The following is an 18742-nucleotide window of genomic DNA, read 5'->3' on the forward strand; positions in this document are numbered from 1 at the left end:
TAAGTACAGCTGAAATAGAAAACACATGCTTTATGCCTTAATTCCTCTGTCTAGGTCACGTATCAACAGCCCAACAGTGTTTCATTACAAAATCCTTCCATTTGAGAGCATGTGCTTAAAAGGATTTCCCAGAATCTCACCGGAGTCAACCTGACATAAAGTGCATCTACCACTCCTACACGTATTAGATAAAAGTTCACCTAATCTTTCTCCAGGCTGACCTTTATGCACATTTAAACGTTAACAATGTTGTCCGGGTATACATAAACTTGCATTACTGGAGGTAGGCGATCTTCCAAAAAAAAAACCAAAAAAAAACGTGTCTTTCTTTTTCCCTTCCAGACTCCCCCCACCCACGGCTTGTCTTGCCTTTGCTGTATTGCTGTGTGTTCTTGGTTTAGTGTTACAGACACGGTTATTGTGTCAGCTGTTTATGTATTGTATTGCACATCTCTAAACAAATGTGGCTTAAGACTGAAAAGGCTGACTAGCTCCACCTCGGTTTGTAGTTTTTCCAAACTCTTGCACCTAACCCTGTGTTCTTGTGTCCCCTCTGCCACCACCCCCACATTTTGTTTTGCTTTTAGTGGTTGACCACCTTTAGGTTTTTGACTATCAGCTTTCTGTCCTCACTTGTCTTTCTTATTCGATTTACAAGCCTGTTCTTGAGCACCACCTGGAAACCACATGTGAATTGTTTACAGCCTTTCATTAAGCTGAGGAGTGCTCCAGTTAAAAGCTCCAGCTAAAGTGTGAATTACCTCAAACAGAGCATTGTTAACACCTAAATTACAGCACTAAAGCCAAAGTAAGACACTGTATTTCTGTTGGTAGCCAAAATATTATTGAAATGCTGTGAACTTCAACCCTGCATACTATTCTTATTAAAAATAGAAGGTCCGTCCTTTAATAAATCTTCAACATGAACATACAGGACATTTTTCTGTTGTTTCACTCCCTCTCTCTCCTACACACACACAACATACCGGACATTAACCACCAACTACTGAGAACTTTAACAAGGTAAAGTCTTCCATCACACGGTTGAGCTTTCAGGGGAAAAACTCTGTTTGCTTGCTGTAATATGACATGTTTGCTTTAATGTGGTAATAATAGCTTTGGAAATTGAAATTTGACAATTGTGTGGAACTGTCAACAGTAGCATTAGTGCAATAAAACCAGGCTCTGTGACTACGGGACAAGACTAAATCAGTGTGTGCACAGTAGATGACCGGAGACAACAATAACCTCCCTCTGGCTCCTCAAAGGGTTTTATGCTTGTGTGGTCAAATTCATTATCTCATTACATCCCACGAACTGATTACTACTACAGTGTAACTGCAGAATTTGTGCATCGCTTCTTAACTTTTAATGCAAAGTAGTCCGAGTAACATCACAGTGAAATTTGAGAGTCAAAGTGAGGAGGAAACTTACAGCGATCCCGTGAGCTCATGTTGAAGTTGTTGCTCCATCTTGTGGTGAAAAATTGTAGGTAAAACATTTGTGCCAAGTTGTTGCGCCACAGTTTATATCTTTATATCACTACAGTAATGACTGTAAATGGTGCAATAGCAAAGGAAATGATGAACAGGTTACAGTGCGTTTATGCATTTCACAATGGATAAATGGGTCATTCCAGAACTGGAGGACAATTTATGTTTCACAAATGCTAAAAAACATGAAGTTTTTTCAATGTAAATTTCAGTTTTATTTAAATGAACCACCAACAATGAGATGCTTGGCACAACTGTATCACCAGCACTCGAAGTAGTAACTATAAAAAAGGGAATATATTAAACCTTTGTAAGCTAAAAAAACAAAACAAAAAAACAGACTAATTTCATAATTTTTATATTCTTACATTTTTTAATTTAAATGTCTTCTGTTCTTATCAGGGTTGACTGGATGCATTAGTTTTTTGTAGACTGACAAAAATACTTCTAATATATATTTGTAATGTTTGTTTAATAGGGTAACATTAGCATTTTTGTTGAAAAATGAAAGTATTTCACAGTAATGGACTGTGAAAGTTGAGGATGAGTATAGTACAACTAAATGTAGGAAACTTTAAATGCATCTTCTTTTAGTAGCATAGTAAGAGGGTTGCACTGTTTAGATATACTCTGTCTGAAAAAAAATATAGAAAATATAAAGATAAGGACTCATCTCTGGTCTATCCATGAATTAGGACAACGTTTAACAATTATAAAAGACTTGTAGCAACAAAACCAAAAAGAAAACATTTTAAGTGTTATATTTGAATTGGTTATTAAGAAACTGGGACAAAAGAAAACTGCCACTTTAGATGCTCAAGAGCAGTTTCATATTTTAATCAATATTTTACATTTTTAGCACAATGCAAAGTACTACTCTAACTCTGGCAAATTGGTGAGACAAGCATACATAGATTCGTGACTCCTGTATTATTTTCAAATTCATGACTGGAATTCTGGCACTGAATGAGATGCATCTGGCTCGGAGCCTCTGAATCACTTCCTGTTTGAACAGAGCACTGAATATGAAATACCGGGAATAGCCGCCGCCCCCCCCTTTTTTTTTTTAAAGAAACAACCAAAAAAGAATTTAGTTCCATAATGAGATTTATTTACAGATGAAAGTGGGAGAGCTCCCTTGTGCATTTTATTAGCAGAATTCATCAGTTTCCCCCCCCAAACAAAACAGCAGGAAAATTCAGTCACACACACACACACACACACACACACACACACACACACACGCAAAAAAAGTTGAAAAGTTGACAATGGCCACTTCAGTCCTACGTTTAAAAGAAGAAAATAAAAAGTGGCAAACCCAACAAACTGCACTACCTACAATTTAGAAACCTTGATTTAAAGCAGAATATACATATAAAAAAAAAAGAAAAAAAAGAAAAAACTTCAGGTCAGCAGGCACATGGTCACAGATGCTCTTACATATAATGAAAAAAACAAAAAGAAAAAAAAAAAAGCTGAAATTTGATGCCAAAAGCACACCCATTGCAGCCTTAGGCACAATATCAGTCATATACCACGATACTCTGCATGCTGATGGAGAAAACCACTACATAACTTTAAACCAAAAACTATTAAAGACAGGAACCTGAGATATAAATTGAATTATCTTGCTACTTTAGCATGATCAGCAGCAAGATATTTCAACGTTAATCTCAAGCCATCGCTGACAATGGAACGAGGACATCTAGGCGATGCATACCAACGCACCCATTACGTGACAAAGCAATAGGAAGCAGTACCAATGTTAGGGTTACAAATGAAGTTACTCCATTTGTTGCATTATTTGGCTAATAAGATAGAACGAGAGGAGGGGGCATAGACAGCAGACAGCAACTGATCTGAATCTGTGAGCTGGGGAGGAGAAGCAGTGCAGTCTGCTGCTAGTTAGCTAATACTGTAGGTACTATGGGCCCTCATTCCCCCCAGCTTGAGTGAAATTGCATGGAGGCAGAGGGAACAGAGGTAGACAGGGAGGCAAATGTGGAACAAGAGGACAGACAAAAAAAACAAAACAAAACAAACATTGAGAATGTGGAATCGGAGGAATAGCTACATAGCTGGTCTTCAGAAGCCCGATGGTGTCAAAACATTCATGTCCCGAGGTTTGAGTTTATGGGGCCGTGGGTTTTGCCGCTTGGCTTCAATGTCTGAGATTTCAATCTTGGGTGGCATAAATTTTGTAGGGTCATCAACCTTGAGGTTGACCTGGGTGTTGGTGCCATCCATGGTTGAGGATTTCTGCAGACCAAAATAAGATTGCAGAGACAAACCTGCAGGAGAGAGGTGTGGTAGATGATGCCATTAATTACTTAAGAGCTGCAAAGAGAAACACACAGCATCACTGGTGTACCGTGTGAAATTTCCCTGAAATATTCCACCTACATGCCGTTATAGCTTCTATAAGAAAACTTTTAAATTGCACCTTATTCTGCATTTAACCATGTAAAGCCTGAACCACGAAATAATTGCCAGAAAATTCTTCTTTAAAAAACAAAACAAAAAACTGGAATGTTTATTGAACTTTCTGACAAACTCAAGGTCTCAAAAAGGTCTAGTCTTTTACAGGGTTAAAATATGCATGTTACTAGGGCTGAACGATATATCGCATTTGCGATAATATCGCGACATGATCAAGTGCAATTTTCTAACCGCAAAGGCTGCGATTATACTCTGGACATGTCCAAATTCATGGGCTGCATCCTCCTGAGGCCGCATTTGTAGACCGATTACGTCACAGCGACGCGCCGAAGGCTGTCCAAATTACTACCATATCCCAGCCAAACTCCAGTTTCCAGCAATGGCGGCCGCTACTAAGTTTTAAAATTACTCATACTAATCTTTCTGGGTCACAAAATAAACTTTTAACATATTTTCAGGCGAGAAAGTAGTTGTGTAAACATCAAATATCTGCTCGGTTTATCAAGATATCCCATATTTGCAAAAGTGCTTCGACGTTTTCAGAGGCGTCTGCTACCCACCAGCTCGACAGCTAGCCGGGAGCTCGAGGGTTACTGATGCGGCCGAGAACGGCACAACTCCCGGCACATCATTTTCAGATCACCGCGGAGTTTCGCTGCTCGGGTTAAACGTAATATATAAGTCACTTAGACAACCTAAAAATGTTATTGTTGGGCTTTTTTCAGTGTTTTGTTTGTTCGTGAGTAAATCGGTTTGGCTGAGATTAAAGTTATTAGATTAGATAAAATAAAACTTTATTAATCCCCCGGGTGGGTTCCTCCTTGGTTTTCACACAGCTGACTAAACGTCAAACAGAAAACTTATTAAACAGAAGTATGAGACAGTCGAGAATTTACACCAGTGTCTGGTTATATTTTAGATAGCAAGAAGCAGACGGCCGAGTTTAATAAACTCCACCGAGACAGCGGTGACGCTAATCAGAAGGCTAGACCGTCCAATTTCACGCCTTTAAATTTTAAAGGCGTGTTTGTGTGTGTGTTTATACAATTGCTATTATGTTTGCACTTTATGTGTAATGTTACTGACTGCAGAGATCAGTAAGATGTGTGTATTTTTTATTTATTAGTTTTATTTATTTAATATTATTTTTTAATTGAATGACTGTCTAGTAGTTCACAGATGTCGAAAAACTGAGTGTGGTAAAGCCACAGATTTTTTTTATGTATATTTCTGCAATCTGCACATTGTACTGACTTTCATTTTAATGTTTACACCAGGGTTCCTTGTCAGCACTTTATGCTCAGATGTTTGTAAGCTAAAAATAAACTATTGTGTATGTTCAAATATACTGTTGTGATTGAAGAAGTTAAATAAAAATGTCAGTCATCAATTCATGCATCACCTCATGTCATCATAACAGAGGTCTGTCTTCCAGGAAAGAACAGTTTAAAATTAATGTAATATAGTATTGGCCATACTATATGATGTATTGCTTGTCTTTGTTTAATAATACAGAAGACAAAGACCTTAAAAAATAATCGCATATCGCATCGCAATCGCAATATTGGGGCAAAAAAAATCGCAATTAGATTATTTTCCATAATCGTTCAGCCCTACATGTTACAGTGAAAACAAGCTATGTTATCACATGTGATTAGGATCACATTTTCTGTTTTGGTTTCTGTGATGCGAGGCCTGTCTTTGTAAACAGTTCTGCAGGTTGTGGTTTCAACATGGCTGTGGTATGACTAGAAGGAAGTAGTTTCAAATGCTATCAATTTACAAACTTTTTTCTCCCCCAAAAATAAAAGGGAGGGTCAGTGCAGTTTCTTTTGATGTAAGGTTCAGGGGTATGACAATTCACCCTATTCGCAGAGTATCGGCATAGAAATGCTAAAAGACTGAAGATACAGAAACAGGCGTGAGCACAAATCTTTTACCTGTGCTGGTTTCAGAGCCAGGATCAGTGGGGGACTTCTGTACCACAGATCGGATTCCGAAGAAACTCCACCTATCACCTCCTCCTCCTTCATTTCCTCCCATGTCTGTGCTTGGGTTGGGACTGTGGGTCTCAGGTGCAGCAAGGAAAGGTACAGGACTCAGATGAAACCAGTTCCTGTATTCCCATTACCCAAGAACAACATGAACATACAGCCAATTGGAAATTGTACAAATGTATAAATATAAGGGGGTTTCTTTGCTGAATGACAACTGGCTTTACAACAGTACAGTTCCTACCTGCGATGAACACTCGGTGAAGAGTAGGGACTAACGCAGGGGGTGATGTTGGGAGTAACAGAAGGGGTGCCACTTGGGGTGGTTGATGCTGATGTTGTAAGCCTGTCCTCAAAGTTTCCACTTGGCATTCTCAACTTCTGCACAGCAAGAAAAACAAAAACAGTTTAAAAAAAAAAAAAGTCACAAGCTCCCATCTGCTCCACTGTCAGTGTAAATTTATTAAACAGTTTTAATCTTCCCACATGTGTCTGGCCAGCACAAAAGCACAAACAGTGCTGTTTTGTTTCCCCCGTGACCCTGTTTGTAAGTTTGTTGTTTTATGATCTTTTGTTAATCTGTCAGTGAAACAACTAATTGTATTTACAGAGCAAACATCCCTAAATACGCAATGCACAAGGTCAACACTGTTTTACTTGGTTTGCAGATCGAAAAATAGGACGTCACAGGTTCTCAGAGCCTATTGCCATTGACTACGTTATGCAGGTGGGAACACAGATCAAAGGTTAGAAACAAAGTGTGCAAAAATTACTCATCTTAATTTATCATTAAACAGCAGTAAACACATTAAGAACCACAGAACTGTTACGCACCAAATTAAGCTTTCATTACATAACTTCGACTTTTTCACAAAATTGATTGAAATCCCTGAAACACCTACGAAAAACAACAAATCCATGTTAATGTATTTGTCAATCATCAGTCGTCTTCAGTTTTAGTACAGAGTAAACAAAAGCTACTTTTTGACTAAAGGCAAAAAAACCCCAAAAACAAATCCAAGTTCCACTATACTTGCCATCAGACTTAAATTGAGTTCATGACTAATCTCTTGAAAAACATTTTCAGTGCCCAGTTTCCATTCGGTATGGGCATATTCCCAATCATATGGCAAATGCCCTTCCAAGCTCATATCTCCATTGTGCATGAGGTCCTGCTTTCTACTCTGGGTAGAGTCCATTTTGCAAATGAAGAGCGCAAAGCAACGTAGTGGCCTTTTAAACACATTACTTGGGTCAGTAACCTAGTTCGTCACTACTTGAACCCGACTGGCCCTCAGCCAGAACGATCAACATGGAGGTCATAACAACAGCCTGCCACATGCAAACAATTCTGTATAGCTTATAAAGTGTCAGAAAGCTGAAATAAAAAATAAAAAAAATAAAAAAAGAGTAAAGACATACAAAAACCACAAATACACTAACACAGCAAAAAAAATAAATACACATATCGCACGGAAAACCTCTGGTAGTCGATTTGTTCCTCGTGTGTATATAAAACAAGACAAAACCCATTTATTACAGTTACGTAATAAATAAAACGCTTTTCAAATAACACCACCTAAAGTGGAATCTGTGTGAAATCTGGTTTCAATACAGATACAAGAGTTTAAAAAAAAATAATGCCAGCACCAGTCTGTGCCTCGATCATTTCTTAGCGTTAGGCCTCATGATAGTAAAATGATGATAGTGCGGGGCAAACAGAGTAATTATCCAAGTTATATATTTACATCACGCTCACTTAGCAAGTGCGAAGGGCTTCCCAAGCCCCTAAAGTTACCCTTTCAGGTTATTTTATTTACCTGAAGCTTCCACTCACGGTAAGCAACACGGCCTTTAAATGTCTGCTGGTTTCTAGTTAGCCAGTGCTAACCAAGGCCAAGAACCACACAATGGTTAACTACTTTAACCCATCAATACGCAAACCACCATCCCCTCCTTTGTATTGCGAGATTCACGGTAGTTGATATATGCCGATCATTTATTTTTATTGTTCCGAATAAATACGTTTGTTTGAATGCTAGCTTCGCTAACGGCGTACAACACCTTCGACCTGACTGTCGTCAACTAAAGCAGCGACGTCTGACTAACCTTTTTATGATAACTTTTCGTTGACGCCTCGGTCCGACAATTTCTTTCACTTTGTCCATAATTTCCAGTTTAACTGACGATTATTTTTCACAAAAACGACGACGATACAGTCTATGCAGCAAAGTAGGCCTTTTCTGGTTTTGGTAGGAGCTCTGTGATTGGTCCGTCTCGGGGAACAGGAAAAAGGAAGGGGTTTGGTTTGTGCAGGGGCGTTGCTTGGCAACAATACTGCAAGAACTACAGCCTATGGAGCCAGCGCAGAGCTCATTACGTAATTTGTTTATCAAGACGTTTTGCCATGTTAACAATAGGTTTTTATGTAATTAGAAGTGCACATATCAAGTTTCTTTAAGTAAAAGTTTACTTAGCTTACCTTACTAAGTGATCTTTACACGTTAATGATATTCAGTAACTTTGTGAGGTCAATAAGAATTAGGTCAGTAAATAGTAAATTTGAGGACCTGTAGGTGGGTGGCTAGTTGTGGTGAGGGATATATATTGTCCTCTTCTTTCTAAAAACTAATTGCTCATGCATGTATGAAAACTAAAATCCAGCCGATAATTCATACAAAGTAGATGTTAACATTTAACATGGGCAGCACGGTGGCACGGTGGTTAGCACTGTTGCCGCACAGCAAGAAGCTCCTGAGTTCAATTCCAACATCAGGCCGGGGTCTTTCTGTGTGGAGTTTGCATGTTCTCCCCGTGTTTGCGTGGGTTCTCTCCGGGTACTCCGGCTTCCTCCCACCGTCCAAAGACATGCAGCTTGTGGGGATAGGTTAATTGATTAATCCAAATTGTCACTAGGTGTGAGTGTGAATGGTTGTCTGTCCCTATGTGTTAGCCCTGCGACAGACTGGCGACCTGTCCAGGGTGTACCCCGCCTTTCGCCCTATGACAGCTGGGATAGGCTCCAGCGCCCCCCGCGACCCTGAAAAGGATAAGCGAATGGATGGATGGATGGAACATTTAACATATACTTCTTAATTATGCTAATCGGGGGAAAGACAGTCATTGCAAGCTATTAAAAAACTAGGTCTCTAATTTTCATGATAATCTGCCCCAGAGTAGGTCACTTTCACAGCATAAATTACTATGGTGATCTGCATTTGGAAGAAAACCCAGGATTAACTCTGTAGTTACCCAAATAAGATGAAATCCTGCCTTGTAGCACAGGCTTTAAATATATATCTGAGCCAGTCCATCAACTTAATTTGATAAGGGTCAGATTTATGATGTGTTTTTTTTAATGTACTCTTTTTAATAATAATAACAACAACCTTCTGACAAATGACATTTAGGTGTGCATTTTCTTTTGAGTTCATTGTTACTTGCGGTCAGTGATTAAAACTGTTAATACTCACCGGCAGTGTGACATCACCTCGTCTGTGAATGTGGGTCTCTTCAGCAGAAAGGCCCTTGTGAGGGTAATAACCAGACTCTGTTAGTCCAGCCTGGTGCTCAAACTCCTCAAGGCTCTTGTGGGATTCCTCTGAGAGATTATGGGAACATTGCAGACAACTAGTCAGTGTGTTTAAGGTGCTGCACTCCAGCATAGCTCCACTAACACTCTTAAGATTGTTTAAGTGGGAGCCAAGTCGTTCTGAGCATCATAATTCATGTAGTGGACAGTGGCCTTGTTAAGTAACTCTATATTTTTAAATAAAGTTGTTTAGTGAAGTTGCTTTCGTGGACTTACTGATCCTTAGCGAGCTCATTAAAGTGGTGGCTTTGGCTTTCACCACAGGCCCAGGAGACTTGGCTGATGGTGCTCCCTCAACGCTCAGTAACTTCCCACCACTCTTCCCTTCCTAGTCACACAAATCCTAAGTGTTAGGCTGCACTTACAAACTATTAGAAATGGAGCAAATAAGAAGTGCACGCACCTAACATTCAAGAAGCATTTACACGCAACTAATACAAGGATCATTTTGTTCCGGTAACCAATTCAAAACAACGTGGGTTAGAAAATAAGGGTAAACACGGGAGCACCTCAGTTTTCCTGAACCTGTTCTGTGGGATAACAGGTTCTTTCCACAGGATGTTGACAGTCAAGTCAGAAGGTGGGGAATGCATAGGGCCATCCATGTTCTCATCATAGCTGATATTGTGTCGTTGTATTCCAATTGGAGATGATAATGCACCCATGAGGCAGGACGGCGTGCCGGACTCAAGTACTGAAATGAAGGAAAAGGACACATTACTGTGTAAATAAACAAACAAATAAACAAGAGAAAAAACTTCTGTTATCAGTACAAGATAATCACTTGTCTCACAGTTTAACTCTGCCATATCTCAAATCTTGTTTACCTGGAATGTCTCCCCGTCCTGAGGCCATTATGTTCTGAGCAGCTGACTGCAGGAAACGGTGGGGTCTGACAGCTTGGCCGTTAACCTGACACTCAGCTTGATGCTGGACTCAGATCTGACCACTTCATCACATGACACCAGACACGGAAAGTTATTAGGCTCACAGAAACGAATGTAAAACACTGCTCACTAATGTCATTTCTTTTACCTGGGGAAGAAGGTAGGCCTACACATGTACTCTATGCATATGTTTAACAACATGATTATGGGTAAGTGCAAAAAATAAACACAACAGACATTAATTACTGAACACAGTGCAAGATGTCCTGACCTGCCTTAAATAGAAATACAGAGTCTGATTACAGCAGCGCCATTAATATCAGTCACACATAAATTCCTGCTGATAGCAGAGGAGTACAGCAGAGGTGGCCAAATTTACCCAAATGTCGATAGTACTGGTATCAGATTAATACTAGCGTGACAAGATTGACACTTTTTTCTATCATTTAAGTTCAGTATTCAGCCCAATGAATAATTTCAAAAGATTTTTAATACAGTTCTAACACATCAAAGCATCAGAAGCTGACCCAAAGTGTTTAGAGACAGGAATATTTACATTTCAGGTAAAAAATAAATAAATAAAAAAACAGTTTTGAAAATATATGAAAAGTTGAAAGGTATGCTTTTATTTTGCTAAATCGTTATTTTGGAAAGAAAAAAAGCACAGTGAGTATGTAGTGAATGTTAAAATGTGTTTAGAAATCGCAGAATAATGATGATCCCTTTCATAAATCATGACACAACTACAACATATTCGGCATCGGTATTGACACTTTATATAGTGTATTTTCTTGGTAGCAGATTGATATCACAATCTGTAGTATCGCACAACACTACAACACAACCGAGCTCTGGATTAAACAAGGAAATGACACTTTTTCATTTCCGTCTGACAGCTGATCCAGTTAGTTAGTTCCCTATTCAGTCGAATAAAACCACACTCAATCTTGTTTAGCTCCCAATCGCCGTGATCTGAGCTCACTTTCCAGCTGAATGCGCTCTTAAATGAACTCAGAATGTGACATGTTTCTCATACATATTGCAGCAGAATTCAGATTTTGCAGACACGGGTCGGTGGTGTTTAGTAGTCCGGTCTACTTTCCAGACAGCTGACATCGTGCTGTTCACGTCGGCGCTCATGGAAGCCAGATACAGTGACTTGCAAAAAGAAAAAAGAAAAAACGCACACACCCCTCCCCCGAAAGAAAAGAAGTCATGGGGATGTTTGACTCGTGTCGGTGTAGGATTTAAAAAAAAAAACGCAAACTAGCTGTAATGAATGAGGAATGACACATGACTCACGCTGCAGTGTTTTCCGAGAAAAATACATGTATGTAAAAACAGAGAAGCCCATTCAAACCACTTTAAAATGATGTGATTTGCAATAGGCTATACATTTAGTTTGTATATACATACAAGATCTACATTTTAGGTTGTCCAGAATTTGCACGATCCCTTCATCGTATATTTAAAACTTAAAACTCACCCGTGAAGAATTCTCTCACTGTCCCTCTGAAATTACTCCACAGCTGCAGTGATTTCGTTGCCACTGTCGCGCCGATTTGGGATAACGAACAAAAAGATATTGTTTGTTTGTTCGCCGGCTAGTTTATCCATGACTTTTGGACATGCAAACAGAGTCCATATGCCCACGTCACGGTGAACGTACCTCCTTGGCAGCAGCCTAAGCCGCCGCGGAGGGATCCGCTGAAACTTGACTCAGTATGTTTTGATGTGGTGCAATAGATCAAGATCGTTACTGTGTATATTTTATCACCTCATAACAATCCTGAATGTTATACTTCAAAGCTGAGGCGATAAGGCAGGTTTGCTTGAATCTGCAGTGAATTCCTAATCCCCATTCATTCTTATCATTTAAAACTTTAGATCTTTTTTATTTTTAAACTTTAGCGTTTTACATAAGAGGAGTTGCAGTAATGGTGAAGTTTAAAGGGTTATCTGCAAAGATTAGACTTGATCAGTGTGATCAGCGTTGTGGGCCTTGTAAGATCCTGGCCTTTTATTTAAAATGAACTGCAGTTTAAGACTTGGTTTCAAAGCTAAGGTTAGACTGAGGTCTAGCCGTGGTAAAAGCATTGGTAGATGGCTAAGGTCACCCTTGGGTTCAGGGAATGCACATGCAAATTATGTGGATGAGGGTGTGGTGGATAGCAGCCTATAGGACTCTGGAAAGTTCAGCCACCCCTGTCAGTGAGGACATTGCTGACTGCTGACTGGACCCTGTAATCCCAGTCTGTTTGCAGCTTCAGTGTCATGTGTACTATTTGATGCCAGACTTTAACTTCTTAATTTCAATGCTTGGCAATCTGCTTGAAAGTGTGCAACCACTTCCACAAATATCCCAGAGGTGAAGCTGTTCTGAATGGAGGGTTGGGTTGCAAGTCTTCTGAGTCAGCATCTTGGACTGTTCAGCATTTACAAGAAACATTTTGTAATAGTTATTGCAACAGAAATGGGTCATCACAGCTGACGCTGAAAGCACACACACACACACACACACACACACACACACACACACACACACACACACACACACACACACACAAAGCTCTCACGGTTTTGAATAGTCAATGTGAAAGTTGATGTACTGTCTACTTGTGGTTTCTCCAGGAGAGAAATTCATACTATATTTTACATTTTTTATATGTAATATTCTAATTGGACTAGCTGTTGTGATTGCAGGAAAGGGAACCAAGTGCAGGAATCTGAAAGAGGAAGAAATAAGTTTTCAAAGACAGTAAGACAGGACTATTTATACACACATGTCAGGAGGTTGAAAACAGGAGGATAAACAGACACAAGGTCATCACACAGGTGAAGACAATGGCAACGAGCTAGGAGGTGAAATAAAATTAAACATGAAACACAGAAGACAAATTATTACAAAACTAAAATGGGACATGAATAAGAATAAGAAATGCTTACACATGAATAAACTTAACATGGGAGGAGGACAAAGTGGAATACAGAGAGTAAGATCCTGAAGGGACTAATTAAATATATAAGCAAAACGTATAAATAAAGCATAACTAGAACAGGACTAAAAAATAAATGAAAATCATCTCATGGGTCAAATTAATACAATTCAGAATTAGAGGGAACATTCATGCTCCATTCTTTGGTCTCATACCTTCATATTTCTAGAATATCATTTTTTTCAGCAACTCAAACCTGCTTAAAATCAACCGTCTTGTTTGTTTGTTTGATTTTGTCTCCTTTAGCCTCTACCTCTTGTTATGTATAGCAGGATTGTGTGTGTGACTGGCTGTGCTGTGCTATTTGCATGTGCTAAATGTTGCCACTGTGTTTCATTATGTTAAAAGACTAATTCAAGTGGAAAATTCTATAATATTTTCCATTTCCCTGAGACATATTTTAGTAATTTTTAGCTGATTATTTTTGCACTGATGTGCAATATCAAGCCATTTTCTTTAAAAATACTACAAATGACATGAAAGTCTGATCAGTTTTTAGTCAAATTAATATTCAAATTCAATCACTACTGCAAGAATTCAAAAGAGAATCTCATAGATTGTAAGTAAAGATAGAAGCAACTGATTATCCATCCATTCACTTCCGCTTATCCTTTTCAGGGTCGCGGGGGGCACTGGAGCCTATCCCAGCTGTCATAGGGCGAGAGGCAGGGTACACCCTGGACAGGTCGCCAGTCTGTCACAGGGCCAACACACAGGGACAGACAACCATTCGCACTCACATTCATTCGCACATTCACACCTAGTGACAATTTGGATTATCCAATTAACCTATCCCCACAAGCTGCATGTCTTTGGATGGTGGGAGGAAGCCGGAGTACCCGGAGAGAACCCACGCAAACACGGGGAGAACATGCAAACTCCACACAGAAAGACCCCGGCCTGATGTTGGAATTGAACTCAGGACCTTCTTGCTGCGCGGCAACAGTGCTAACCACCGTGCCACCGTGCTGCCGCAACTGGATGGATGGATGGCAACTGATTATATGGACGATTTTTAATTTTTATACTTTGCATTACCAGCGCTGGTCCACAAGATAGCACTATTGGTGTAGCATATGAACAGTTACAGCCCTTAAAGAGAAAGCGCACACTTGAGTTTTAATCCTTTCATGCTGTTTGGGTCAAATTTGACCCATTTTCAATTTCAACAGATGTAAAAACAACTGAAATTCTTTTCTTTTAGTCACAGGAATTTGATGACTGAAGTGACTGAAAATACACACACACACAAAAAAAAAAAAAAATATATATATATATATCTATCTATATATATATATATATATATATATATATATATATATATATATATATATATATATATATATATATATATATATATATTGTATAATATATATATATATATTTACACTGGTGTAAAGATGATTCAAATTTTTATATACCGTGGCTGTTCAGAATCAAATTTGACCCATACATACTTCATACTGAATATTAAATCCACCAGCGTGGGTCAAAATAAGGTAAATGTTGGTTTTTGGGAATACTGAAATTGTGAGACTGCACATACACCGTCTGCATGTTTTTTTTATGGGACAGGCCTGTCAGAACTCTGTCGCAACGCAAGTGCTCTAACTGCAAGTCACATTTTTTTAACCATACATTAATACACTCCAAAAATAATTCTGCCCAGAAATACTGACTTTAACTCATTTATTTACATATAAGTTTCCCCATTTAATGTTACTACATAAATAAAATGTAATATGTTACATTTTGGTTGCATTTTGCTTAATTGTTACTTTTAAGGATGAAGAACCTTTTATATTTGAGTGTACAGTGTTTTATTCAGTACAATTCAAACACTTTAACCACTTCATGTAATTTAGAACCACGAGTTTACCTAATACGCATGTCTTTGGATGATGGGAGGAAGCTGGAGTACCCAGAGAAAACCCACCCAGGCACTGGGAGGAGCTGCCAACTCCACACAGAAAGACCCCAGCTGAGGTTCACACTATGAAACCTCTTACTGTAAGAGGAAAGTCTTAATCATTCTGCCACTGTGCCATTTTAATAAGTGTGGAAAACACATGTGCACGTCCCACACATGCAAGACTGTTTTGCAATAATGCAGCACTTTGTAATGTTTTGTGTTTGAGGTGTTTATTAATGTTGAATTGATATTATTAATTATAGAGGATAGCTGCACATATGCTACTCTCTTCTTGCTCGCTGACCTCTGACACAGTAATTAATGATTAATCATCAGTTTATTAACGTCAACTAGGCTGTTTATACATTCTAAAGAGATCAGTAGTTCAAATGTTTGTATAGACACAAAATCCTACTGGCATGAAATATGAGGAAACAAATCTTTAAGAGCTAATAATTTTATTAAAAAAATATCAAGAAGTACAAAGAGACATTCATCTATTTACAAAAACACAGAAGAATAAAAACAGGATACAACGGAGTGGACATAAAATATAAGCACATATAAAAAAATTAAATAAAAAAAACTACAATCATTTCATGTCCATGTTTTTTTTTTTTTGTCAAGGTGACTTTGTTGAGAGTTCAGAGGTCATATGAGGTGCTTTTTCTTTCAGAGAGCTTAAAAGACAATTACATGGCAGCTGTGGAGGGTTCCACTGGGGAGGAAGTGGTCTTCTGCTTTTTATCCCTAAATTCACAAAAAACAAACAAACAGTGCACTCATTAGGAAAAAAAAGTCATTTATTACTTTATTTCTATAAACTGAAGCGATTCACTAATAATCTAACATTATTATTTAGACAATCAGAGTACTGGATGTAAAACTTGGATGAGTGTGGTGAAGTGTACTCACATGATTTTAGTCAGGAGCCTTTTCACGTTTCTTTGCTCGGGGTTCAAGCAATAGCGGAGGCCACTGTTCAAGGTAACACTGTTGAAATAGAAAATAGAGGTAAGTTCAATTTAAATGGAAAAGCTAAGGATCCTACAAGTATTTTTCTAAAATCATTATCTACCTTAAAAAGGTATTTTTAGTTAGGATGCATTTAATTTGCACTGTCGTGCAATTTCTTGTGTGATGCTTTATTAAAGCTTAGCAAATCTTCATGTTGAATTTATCAAAAGTAATAATGAAAAAAAAAGTCATATTAAAAAAAACTTACACAATCTCCACTTTGTTGCAGAAGATGGTTGCTGGGTAGATCTGTATGTCCTTTATGTCAGTCTTCATGCCGTTAAGATTCCTGACACGGTGACACAGACACTGCTGTCCTGATTGTTTGACTAGAAAAGAAGGCAATGAAAAAGAAATTAATATTTGACGTGCACAAATTCAAGTTTGCGTAATTTCAACCAAGAATCTAAATCATCTAAAAGGACAAATAAAGAAAGAAACTTACGTTGGGCCTGGGAGATGCAGACCATGACAGCCAGGAGCAGAAACGCTTTGATGAGGGTTGACATTGCTGGTTTCAAGATGACACTGGTGCTGAAAACGTGCAGCAAAGATAATAATGAAGCCAGAGAGAGTCTTGCAACAATTAAAGACTGATTGTTGACAGGAGTGCTGTGAGGAGTCGACTCAGAGTGGGCTCTTAAATACTTACTTTGGCTGCATACGTAATCTTTCCTGTGACAAAGGGAAATTTTTGACAGTGGAAAGTGAAACTCAAAAATGCCACAAAATCGAAAAAGCCAACCCTCCAACCCCCCCACTCCTTCTCAGCTCTGTGTCTGGTGGTACAACATTTTGACATTTTGTGGTAATATGATAGATTACAAGAGAACATTAAACCTTTTTGCATAACAATTACAAGTTCTCACACATATGAACTTGTATTCTGAATGTTTGTGTGAACAGGCAAAGACACAAGGACATTTATTTCTTAAACATTTTGCATAATGAATTAATTTTGATAAAAACAAAACAAAAAACAAAACAAAACAAAAAAAACCCCCACATCAACCATCAAAACATTTAGGTCATGTGAGAAATGAAACCTTTCTAACCTGTGAGAAATAAAAGGAAAAACACTTGGGCCATGTTAAATATTCATATGGCACCAAATAAGTGCATTTAGGATTGTAGACATGATTCAAACAGAACATCAGAATGAGGAAGCAAGGTAATTTAGGAGTTATAATGTCACATGTTTGCTGGTGCCTGTTGTGCTGATTTGAGTATTTCAGAAACTGCTAATCTACCGGGATTTTCCTGAGCAACAATCTCAAGGGTTTACAGAGAACGGCCTGAAAAACAGAAAATATCCAGTGAGCAGCAGTTCTCTGTGGGATAATTCCTTGTTGACGCCAGAAGTCAGAGGAGAATGATTTAGTCGCGTCGAGGTGATACAAGGCAACAGCAACTCATTTAACCACTTGTTACAATCAAGGTATGAAGAAGAGCATTTGTTGTGAATACACAACACACTGAACCTCAAAGCAGATGAGCTACAGCAGCAGAAGACCACAAGAAGTGACACTCATGTCAGCTAACAACAGGAACCTGAAGCTTAAAATTTACATGGACTCACCAAAATTGCATAACATAAGATGGAAAAACATTGACTGGTCTGATGAGTCAACATGTAGGTGATAGGGTCAGAAAGAACATGGGCACATGGATCCATCCAGCTCTGCGTCAACAGTTCAGGCTGGTGGTGGTTTAATGATGTAGGGAATCTTTTCCCGGCACTATTTGGGCCCCTCGGTATCAGTTGAGCAGTGTAACAAAACTCAAATCATCTCACATCAGTTTCTTGAACATTGCAGTGAGTGCACCGTACTCAAATGGCCTCCTCATCTGTCAGATGTCAGTCCAGTAGATCATCATGGATGTGTAGCTGGCAAATCTACAGCACCCGTGTGATGCTGTCGTGTTAATTTATGGACCAAAATCTGTGGGGAATTTTTTTGCAATGTGTTGAATGCAAACAATTACGGCTGTAATTGCTGAAGGTAGAATGAGGTCCTAGTAAGGTATATCTAACTAAGTAAGCTGTGAGTTTAAACTTAATGCAGAAAAGATAATACATTATAGAGCCCATTGCTGGAAAATAAGAGTTCTCAGGGGTATCAGTTGTCTCTAGAAGACTTAATGTGAGCAAACTGTCAAATATCCCAGAGCTGTAGCCATTCTAAATGGAGGGATAAAGTCATCTAAGTTACTGTGTTGGACTAAGCAGCTTTTACAGGAAACATTTAGTTGCAGTTATTGCAACACATCGGCGTTGCAGCGGATATTGAAAGCTCACACACACATGCTGTAGGTAAAATAAGCTTTCAAGGCCTTGGCTAACAAACTAGAAAGCTGCCACTATTTAGATGTACTGGCTATGGTTTTGTGAGAGCTGAAAATTATTTTGAA

The 18742-nt window shown here is 38.6% G+C and overlaps 2 protein-coding genes across 2 annotated transcripts in view; both read right to left on the minus strand.

Moving 5' to 3' along the window:
* The window catches only part of gfpt2 (glutamine-fructose-6-phosphate transaminase 2), a 36092-nt gene extending 23989 nt beyond the window's left edge, over positions 1–12103 (minus strand). Inside the window, exons 1-7 of the mRNA XM_082548249.1 lie at positions 11892–12103; positions 10346–10467; positions 10028–10212; positions 9735–9846; positions 9400–9527; positions 6171–6307; positions 5873–6048 (exon numbers count right to left, since the gene is read on the minus strand). Of these exons, the coding sequence (XP_082404375.1) occupies positions 5873–6048; positions 6171–6307; positions 9400–9527; positions 9735–9846; positions 10028–10212; positions 10346–10373 (766 nt within the window). The 5' untranslated portion in view covers positions 10374–10467; positions 11892–12103. The remainder of the gene's footprint in view (positions 1–5872; positions 6049–6170; positions 6308–9399; positions 9528–9734; positions 9847–10027; positions 10213–10345; positions 10468–11891) is intronic.
* A 3651-nt stretch (positions 12104–15754) lies between these two features.
* LOC309713560 (C-X-C motif chemokine 10-like) lies at positions 15755–16956 on the minus strand. Its single transcript, XM_082545288.1, has 4 exons — positions 16776–16956; positions 16539–16659; positions 16229–16306; positions 15755–16063 (listed from the first exon to the last, which is right to left on the minus strand). Exons 1-4 carry the CDS (start codon positions 16837–16839, stop codon positions 16006–16008), a joined length of 321 nt encoding a protein of 106 aa, XP_082401414.1. The 5' UTR covers positions 16840–16956; the 3' UTR covers positions 15755–16005.
* Between the last annotated feature and the right edge of the window lie 1786 nt (positions 16957–18742).

The sequence above is a fragment of the Aulonocara stuartgranti genome (genome assembly GCF_965226115.1).
Source record: "Aulonocara stuartgranti genome assembly, chromosome: 2".
In the NCBI taxonomy this organism is placed as follows: Eukaryota; Metazoa; Chordata; class Actinopteri; order Cichliformes; family Cichlidae; genus Aulonocara; species Aulonocara stuartgranti.

What these genes read in the sequence shown, in the direction of transcription:
- LOC309713560 (XM_082545288.1), bottom strand. Translation starts at nt 16,839, where the DNA reads ATGTCAACCCTCATCAAAGCGTTTCTGCTCCTGGCTGTCATGGTCTGC. An exon ending in TGCAACAAAGTGGAGATTGT is followed by an intron (nt 16,307 to 16,538) that starts GTAAGTTTTTTT and finishes CTATTTCAACAG; the next exon opens with TGTTACCTTGAACAGTGGCC. An exon ending in AGGCTCCTGACTAAAATCAT is followed by an intron (nt 16,064 to 16,228) that starts GTGAGTACACTT and finishes TTGTGAATTTAG; the next exon opens with GGATAAAAAGCAGAAGACCA.